Below are 9,804 nucleotides of genomic sequence, written 5' to 3'. Positions count from 1 at the left end.
CAATGGGTGGAAACTAATCAAGGAGAGAAGCAACTTAGAACTGAGGAGAAATTTCCTGACAGTTAGAACAATTAATCAGTGGAACAGCTTGCCTCCAGAAGTTGTGAATGCCCCAACACTGGAAGTCTTTAAGAAGATGTTGGATAGCCATTTGTCTGAAACGGTATAGGGTTTCCTGCCTAGGCAGGGGGTTGGACTAGAAGACCTCCAAGGTCCCTTCCAACTCTACTATTGTATTGTATTGTATTGTATTGTATTGTATTATAACAGCAACAACAACACATTTCACATTTAAAGTGTGAATGCAGCAAAATTACACAAACTGATTTCAAAGCTAGACACAACTGAGTTGTTAAATTAATCCATTGGTCATTATGTAAAAATATGACTTACCTGTATCCGAAAAGTCATGGGAGCACAAAGTTGAAAAAGTTACCAAAAATGAGAAGGTGAAGATATTGTGGCACTTTTGAATATAGACGGATCGTCATTTGGAACACAACACACCAGATATCATGGTTGTAGAGGGCCGAAAAGTGCAATTTATTGACATCACGGTACCAGGAGATGCCAGAGTCAAAGAAAATTAATGGGAAATAATAATGAAATACTGCAACCTGGCTGTCTAAACTACCCAATTATCGATGAAGCATGTAACAGTGATACCCATTGTCATCAGGGCACTTGGCACCATGTCCAAGAATTTTTTAAGATACACTAACAACTTGCAGCTTCCTGCAATAACAACAGCAGAACTGCAAAAAAACTGTGCTACTTGGAACATCGTATATTTTAAGAAGATACTTGGTTGATACTTAGGACACTGGCAGCAACCCATATCAACCATTAGAACCAATCACTGGTATTTATGATACATTTTTGAATGTTCACTTAACTCAGTGCTTCTCAATTATTTTCTGTCATGCCCCCCCTAGGAAGAAGAAAACATTTCGCGCCCCCCCCCCGCGCGACTGTAAATAGTATCATTTGTCTATAAAATTGTTATAAGTACACCTCTGCATAACATAGCACACCGGTCTTTCCTCGTCTCCCACCGTAGTCACATGCTTTCTTTCCTCTTTCCCTCTTACTTGTCTATCCTTCCTTCCACCCTCCCTTCCTCCTTCCCTTCCTTCCTGCCTCCCTTCCAGTTCCCTCCTTCCTCTTTCCCCCTGCCTGCCTGCCTTCTTTCCCTCCTGCTTATCTATGCTTTCTTTCTTCCTTGCACCTCCCTCCCTTCTGCCTGCCTGCCTTCTTTCCTCTTTCCCTATCCTCCTATCCTTCCTTTCTCCCTCCCTCCTTCCCTGCCTCCCTTCCAGTTCCATCTTCCCTCCTTCCTTCTGCCTCCTTCCTGCCTGCTTGCCTTCTTTCCTCTTTCCCTCCAGCGTGTCTGCTTTTCCTTCCTTCCTTCCACCTCCCTTCTGCCCTCCTGCTTTCTTTCCTCTTTCCCTCTTGCTTGTCTATCCTTACTCCCTCCTCCCCTCTTCCCCTCCCTCCCTGCCAGCAGCTCCTCCAGCATCCCAGCTGGAAGCAGCAGCACAACAGTCGCCGTTACCAGGGGCGAAGGGGTGGCGGTGGCAAGATCGGGCGACCGCCGCCCCTTTGTCCCGTCCCCAACAGCGGCTGTTGCGCTTCCGCTTCCAGACGGAATGCTGGCGGTGGAGCTGCTGGCGGGGAGGCGAGCTACGCGGTGGCGAAGACGGGTGGTCCCATGCTTCCCTCCCTCCCACCCCCGCCCGAGCAGGCTTCTTGCACAGCTCCAGCCCGCGGCTCCAATGAAAATCCACAGTCCGAAGTGCTGCCACTTCCAGGCGGGATATATTATGCCTCGCCCACGCCTTCGCCGCCGTTGCACCCAGATGGAAAGGGAGCCTTCACGCCCCCCTTTACGGCGCGCCCCACTATTTGAGAACCGCTGACTTAACTTAACTTAACTTTATTGGATTTCTAGACCGCCCCTCTCTCAAAAGAGACTCGGGGCGGTGTACAGTCATATTAAAATAGTTAGACAGTAAATATACATGTTATAAATATACAATAAATAAATTAAACATAGGACTGGAGGAGGTAGTGTTCAGTTGACCGAGTTTCATGTTTAATGAATAAAGTATAATAATAATGCGTACAGTTTATTGATATTGCTGTACCAGGAGATGCCAGAGTTGAAGAAAAAGAACTAGAAAAATAAATCACAAAATGTTACGACCCATCAAAACTGCAAGGCCTATGGATGAAGCATGTAACAGTGATATCATTGTCATCGGGGCACTTGACACCATGTCCAAGAATTTTACAAAACACAACAAGAAATTGCAGCTTCCTGCAAATAACACCAGCGGAACTGCAAAAAACTGCGCTACTAGGAACATCCTACATTTTAAGAAGGGACCTGGTTGATACCTAGGACGCTGGCAGCAACCTGTATCAAGCATTAGCAGTCACTGGTATTTGCGACACATCTTTAAATGTTCACTTGACTGAGTTTCATGCTTAATGAATAAAAGAAATAACAATAACAGCAATAAGTTTCTTTCAATATGTAAAGTACAAGAAGAAAATCAAGGAAATGATAGTTTCACTAATGGGAGAAGATGTTGAATTCCTTCTTTACATCTGTTTTTACGCAAAAGGAAGACAATGTGCTATTAATACCACTTTGCACCACACTGGTGAGCCCACACTTGGAATACTGCATCCCGTTCTGGTCACCATGGAACAAAAACAGATGCTGAGACCCCAGAAAGTGTAAAGAGAAAAGCAACAGAGATGATAGGGCCTGGAGCTGAATTATATGATAAACAGTTGAGGAAGCTTGCTATGTCTAGCCCCTTGATGGCAAACCTATGGCACATATGCCACAGGTGGCATGCAGAGCCCTGTCTGCGGGCATGTGAGCCGTCACCCCAGATGAAGTCAACCACGCACATATGCATGCACCTCCCGCCAGTCAGTTGGTTTTGGGGTCTCTGCCAGGCATGCACAGAGAGCATGCAGAGGGGGTCAAACATGCATATGTAGGGGGTAGAGGGAGTGCATGGGGGGTCACATGTGCATGCGTGGGGAGGGTTGCATGGGGGTGTCATGTTTGCATTGCATTATGGGTGCATGTGCACGCGCACTTTCAACACGCAACAATGAAAATGTTAGCCATCACTGGTCTAGCCTGTCAAAGAGAAGAATTAGTGGGGACATCATAACTGCATTCCAGTACTTGAGGGCTTGTTACAAAGAAGAGGGGATTGATTTGTTTTCTAGGGAACCAGAGAGCAGGACAAGAAGTTATGGGTGGAAGCTTATTATGGAGAGAACTAACCTCGAAGTAAGGACATATTTTTTGACTGTGAGAGGGATGGAATAAGTTGCCTCCTGGGGTTGTGGAGCACTAGAGGTTTTCACGAATAGATTGGTTAGCCATTTGAATGGGATGGTGTAAAGCTGCTGCCTTAAGCAGAGGGTTGGACTAGAAGACCTTTGAGGTCCCTTCCAGTCTTGTGATCTTATGTATTTTCTACAATAAACATGGGAACACACACAGACTTGGAAAAATATGTCTCCTAAGTTGAATTTAAGACTTGGAAAGAGGTCTCTGACATATTTCTTAGGAAAAACATCAACATGATTTGCTACTGCCTTTTCCTGGAATTTTCTTTTAATAATCACACTTTCTTTACAATTATTTTTGAATGTTAGAAGTTCTGGGAATATTAATCTTTGTTTGTTTTTGATAATGGACATAGACATGGAGTGCTAGATATTCATTATTGTAACTTCTATTGATCTATTCAAATAAAGGTTTCATATTGGAGATACACAAGAGGTCCAGATGACGAGCAACAGAGCAGGAACAATTTATGGGAATTGACCAAAGAGTCTAGCACAATTTCATTGGATTCATGATCTCTGACTAATTTCCTTTCAAGAGAGATTTGAGAAGAAGAAAAAAGTTCTTGTTTTCTCAGTGATAATATGCAGAATCCCTTAGTGATGTTCATAAACTATACATAATTACAAGACATCTTCAGAGAATATATTATTCTGTCATGAGAATTGAGATGTTCTTAGTGTTGATGAACTTACTGAGCTCCTTCTAAAGCAATTCTTCATTTATTTTTTTAATAGGAAAAAGGATCTCCCACGATACACCTGCAAATTCCTGAATAGTTATATAACACCTGGCTTTCCTAGAAAGCAAGTGGATCACCTTCCACCTTGCTGAGCACTTGTAAAAGCTGTTAACATGCTTCATTCTTTCTTAATGGATGTGGAAGATCTTGGAAAGGAAGCAAAGTGAAGTTCTCCTCTGCCATTGGAGAAAGACTGCAGCTCTGGAAATCCCTAGTCATCCAAGAACTAACCAAGAACTTTGCTTAGCTTCCTAGTCCAAAGAAGGGAATGTAAGGTCCAAATCTGATGAGATCATCTTTGTTTTTCCAGAAAAAGAATGAATATTAGTACCGGTTTGGTTTAATAAAGGTATGTTCTAACATCTTTGTTCAAATTCAGGATAAACATTGCTGATGCTTTTTGAGTATTTTTATGATGTTTGCTTTTGGAAAGATTTGCCCCTGATCTTCCCTAAAAGGAAATCTCTGTATAATCTGACAACAAAAACCATAGATCATAGAATAGAATAGAATAGAATAGAAAGAATAGAATAGCAGAGTTGAAAGGAACTTTGGGGGTCTTCTAGTCCAACCCCCTGTTTAGGCAGGAAACCCTACATCACTTCAGACAAATGGTTACCCAACATCTACTTAAAAACTTCTAGTGTTGGAGCATTGGAGCAACTTTTATCTGTGTCCTCAGAGTCACCTGAGTAGTGCTCATCCATCCATCCATCCATCCATCCATTATTTCATCCATCTCCTTCCTTCCTTCCTTCCTTCCTTCCTTCCTTCCTTCCTTCCTTCCTTCCTTCCTTCCTTCCTTCCTTCCCCTTTCAAGCATACATTTCTTTCTTTTTCCTTCCTTCCTTCCTTCCTTCCTTCCTTCCTTCCTTCCTTCCTTCCTTCCTCCCTCCCTCCTCTTCCTTCCTTCCTCAAACTTCCTTCCTTTCTCATCTTCCTTCCTTCCTTCCTTCCTTCCTTCCTTCCTTCCTTCCTTCCTTCCTCAAACTTCTTCCCCTTTCTCTCTATTTCTATCCCTTTACTCTACTCTTTCTTTAATACAATACAATACAATAGTAGAGTTGGAAGGGACCTTGGAGGTCTTCTAGTCCAACCCCCTGCCTAGGCAGGAAACCCTATACCATTTCAGACAAATAGCTATCCAACATCTTCTTAAAGACTTCCAGTGTTGGAGCGTTCACAACTTCTGGAGGCAAGTTGTTCCACTGATTAATTGTTCTAGCTGTCAGGAAATTTCTCCTTAGTTCTGTTGCTTCTCTCCTTGATTAATTTCCACCCATTGCTTCTTGTCCTGCCTTCAGGTGGAGAATAGCTTGACTCCCTCTTCTTTGTGGCAAGCCCTGAGATATCGGAACACTGATATCAGGTCTCCCCTAGTCCTGCTTTTCATTAAACTAAACATACCCAGTTCCTGCAACCGTTCTTCATATGTTTTAGCCTCCAGTCCCCTAATCATCTTTGTTGCTCTTCTCTGCACTCTTTGTAGAGTCTCCACATCTTTTCTACATCGTGGCGATGATGTATTTTACATCGTGGTGATGATGTTTGAGTGATGATAAAACAATGCACACTATATCTGTACTGATATTCAATTTAATCTATACAAGACCTACTTGTTGGACTTTATACTTAGAAACCTTTTCTTTCCATTCCATAGAAGCGACCAAAACTGAATGCAGTATTCCAAGTGTGGCCTTACCAGTGAGATTAAAACCAATTTCATTGTATTTATTTTGTACAATGACAATAAAGGCTGTACTGTACCAAGGCATGAAAAAATGGTATTAACACTTCATGTGATCTTGATTCTATCCCTCTGTTTATGCAGCTGCTGCACACTGCTGGCTCATATTTAAAAGAATATTTTAAATATTTATATTTCAATTAAGATAAATTATTTATGTTATATTCTCATGTTTAAAAGAATATTAAAATAATAATAGAATTGGAAGGGACCTTGGAGGTATTCTACTCCAACCTCCTGCCCAAGCAGTAGACCCAACCCCCTTTCAGACAAATGGTTGTTCAGTCTCTTCTTAAAAGACTCCAGTGGTGGAGCTTGAGTCTATTGCGATAACGTTTGTTTCCCTTGAAAAATAATCTATGTAACTAGCGAAAAATAAACTTGATATGGGCAAGATCTAAATTATTTCCTCAATTCAAATAATAATCAATTATGCAATAGAGGTATTTTATTTTATTTCCTTTTGAAAGACTCTAAAGGCGCATTTCTTTTAGCAAGCATTTGTTCTTAACCTGTTACTGAAAATGTAAGGCATATTGGAGATTATTATTTAAGCAATGTTGAAATAGATTGAAATTTAAGAAATTTCCAGTCATATTTCTTTATTTTGATTTCCACTCATAAGTAGCAAACCAAGAATAGAATTGTGTTATATATGTTTTCCAGCATGATAAAATGTTTGTAATTTCAAAAGTTAGGGCAATTTTTGCACATGTACCAAGTGTTAACAAGTTTCTTGGATTTCTTTCTTAGTTTGCATTGCTACCAAGCGAATCATGGAATAAATTGCTAATGACAAAACATGTAAAAATTCAGATGGACTTTTAAGTGAAAAGGCAAAGGTCGCAATTTATTAATGTTATTTCAGTTGGCTTGACAGTATTGCGGTAATTGAAGAAAACAAATTGACTTGAGTTTGAATGATGATAGATGTGAAAATACATTCTGTCAACAAAGAAAAACTCACAATAACCTATATATTGCAAAAATGAAAACCCTACCAAACTTCATTCAAAATAGGTTTTTTTAGGTTTTTCCTTTTTAAACCAACATCTAAAGGAAATTGTCTTGTCTTAGCGAAAAGAAAACAGATATAAAAATAGAGAAGCAGGAATATTTTTCTACCTGATAGTAATTTTGCAGTTTCATGCATCAAAACACACCCGTTATCAAATTCCTGGAATCATTTTATTAATAGATTAACAGAGTTGAAAGGGACCCTATAGATCATCTAATCCAACCATCCTACTCAAGCAGGACACCTTACACCATTTCTGAAAAATGGCAGTCCAATCTCTTCTTGAAAGCGTCCAGTGATGAAGCTGCCACAACTTCAACTGAAGGCAGCTTCTGTTCCATTGGTTGATTGCTCTCACTGTCAGAAAATTTCTCCTTATTTCCAGGTTGAATCTCTTCTTGATCAGTGCCACGATGTAAAAAAGATGTGGAGACTCTAGAAAGAGTGCAGAGAAGAGCAACAAAGATGATTAGGGGACTGGAGACTAAAACATATGAAGAACGGTTGCAGGAACTAGGTATGTTTAGCTTAAGAGAAAGAAGGACTAGGGGAGACATGATAGCAGTCTTCCAATATCTCAGGGGTTGCCACAAAGAAGAGGGAGTCAAACTATTCTCCAAGGCACCTGAGGACAGAACAAGAAGCAATGGGTGGAAACTAATCAAGGAGAGAAGCAACTTAGAACTGAGGAGAAATTTTCTGACAGTTAGAACAATTAATCAGTGGAACAGCTTGCCTCCAGAAGTTGTGAATGCCCCAACACTGGAAGTCTTTAAGAAGATGTTGGATAGCCATTTGTCTGAAACGGTATAGGGTTTCCTGCCTAGGCAGGGGGTTGGACTAGAAGACCTCCAAGGTCCCTTCCAACTCTACTATTGTATTATTATTGTATAGTTTCCATCCGTTATTCCTTGTCAGGCTTTTAGGTGCTTCGGAAAGTAGCCTGACCCCTTCTCCTGTATGGCAGCTCCTCAAATATTGGAACACTGCTGTCATGTCTCCTCTGGTCCTTCTCTTCACTTGACTAGCCCTGTGCAGTTCCTGTAAGCGTCTTCATATGTTTTAGTCTTTAGTTTCATTACACTGATATGAAAAGATAGCTGTTAGTTGTCAACATCGGCTTTTAACAATGGGAGTTGATCTAAAGATCCCTCATTCTTTTTCCTTCTCCTCAGACAGGAGGCAATGACAGAAGCTGAGAACTTCACCACTGTCAAGGAATTCATCTTGCTGGGACTCACCAGCCAGAGAAAAATCCAATTTCTTCTTTTTGGGATCATTCTCATCATCTACTTGCTTACAGTTTTGGGGAATTTGCTGATTATCATATTGGTGCAGGTTGATTCAGGGCTGCGCACACCCATGTATTATTTTCTCTCACATCTTGCATGGGTAGATATGTGTTACGTAACCACCACCATGCCTCTCATGTTGACTCAGCTCCTGAGTGGAGACGGAGCCATTTCTTTAGCATTCTGCATGATCCAGATATACATTGCAGTGGGCTTAGGGAATGTTGAGCTTCTCCTGTTTGGGGTCATGGCCTATGACCGCTACCTGGCCATCTGCCGTCCTTTACTTTACCCTGTTCTCATGGACAAGAGACGCCAGCTGCAGTGCAGTTCAACATGCTGGATAACGGCTCCTTTGGTCTGTGTGATTTACATTGTCTGCCTTCTTTGCCAGAACTATTGTGGCCCCAATCAGATCAATAACTTCATATGTGAGATGCCGGTGGTGCTGAAACTTGCATGTGGTGATACCAGAATTGCCGGGGCCATTATTTTTGGCATAGGAGGGTTTTTCCTTTTGGTTCCCCTTTCTATTGTGTTGACCTCCTATGGGTTTATTCTTCATTCTGTCTTACAAATGAAATCCAGTGGCCGACGTAAGGCTTTCTCTACCTGTGGTTCCCATCTTATTGTGATCTCCATGTTTTATGGACCTTTGCTTTGGGTGTATATAATTCCGAAGACTGACTCAACTGCTGATCGCGATAAACAGATTGCAATCTTCTATGTTTTGATCACCCCTCTGCTCAATTCTGTCGTTTACACCCTGCGAAACAAGGACTTTCATAGGGCAGTAGCCAAGATCTTGTGAAGAAGGGCTCTTGAAGAAAAGTCACAATAAAAGTATTGTCATGGGTAACCAACTTTTTTTTTTAATAAAAAACCACTGGTCTAACAGTGGTCTAACAGTGAGCATTGTTTGCAAATATCTAAAAGTCTTTGCATCTTTAGTTAGAACAATTAATCAGTGGAACAACTTGCCTCCAGAAGTTGTGACTGCTCCAATACTGGAAGTTTTTAAGAAGATCGATGTTTCAAGGTATTCAGGAAGCTATAACAAGAAACTAGAGGGAGATGAAGAAACTGATGCATAATACCGATGTGAGACTAGGAAAGCCTCAGAAAATTACAATGAACAATGAACAAAAAATTCTGTTTTTGTATCATGCGGCTTTTTCATTAAAAAAAACACACCCAGAATCATTGGTTGAGTTAAACCAACCAATATTACCATGTAATCTACAAGAGTCCAAGTGGAAATAATTCTTTAGATGCAATACAAGCTATGTTAGTTTTCTTTTCAAAAATGTTATTGAAAGAATTCTGGGAGTTGAAGTTCCATATATCTTGGAGTTGCCAAAGTTGAAAAACTCTGGTTTAGAAGGAAGTTGTATGGATATGTACCCTGAAATCAAGTCCTGAATTTTGTGGAAAATCCATATTTCAACCTAGTCTTTTTGGGGGTGGGGTGAGGTGTAATTTTGTTGAAATGTTAAGATCTCAAAATTTAGCTCTTTTGAAATGTGGAGTATATACTGTATCTGCTTCCCTGGTTGTGTTGTGAAAGATGATCATCAAGATTTAGAAGTGTGTTGTACTTTTAGAAATATTGTGATACAACAT

At 40.7% G+C, this 9,804-nt stretch overlaps 1 protein-coding gene across 1 annotated transcript; it reads left to right on the top strand.

Annotated features, from left to right (window-relative positions):
- Positions 1 to 8,074: 8,074 nt before the first annotated feature.
- Positions 8,075 to 8,992, top strand: LOC309381738 (putative olfactory receptor 2B8; the record flags this gene model as incomplete). Its single annotated transcript, XM_081933024.1, has 1 exon — positions 8,075 to 8,992. One exon carries the CDS (start codon positions 8,075 to 8,077, stop codon positions 8,990 to 8,992), a length of 918 nt encoding a protein of 305 aa, XP_081789150.1.
- Positions 8,993 to 9,804: the final 812 nt, after the last annotated feature.

The sequence above is a fragment of the Natrix helvetica genome (assembly GCF_964273705.1).
Source record: "Natrix helvetica genome assembly, chromosome: Z".
In the NCBI taxonomy this organism is placed as follows: Eukaryota; Metazoa; Chordata; class Lepidosauria; order Squamata; family Natricidae; genus Natrix; species Natrix helvetica.
Note: the sequence above shows the minus strand (reverse complement) of the source record. Positions and strands in the feature narration are given on the sequence as shown.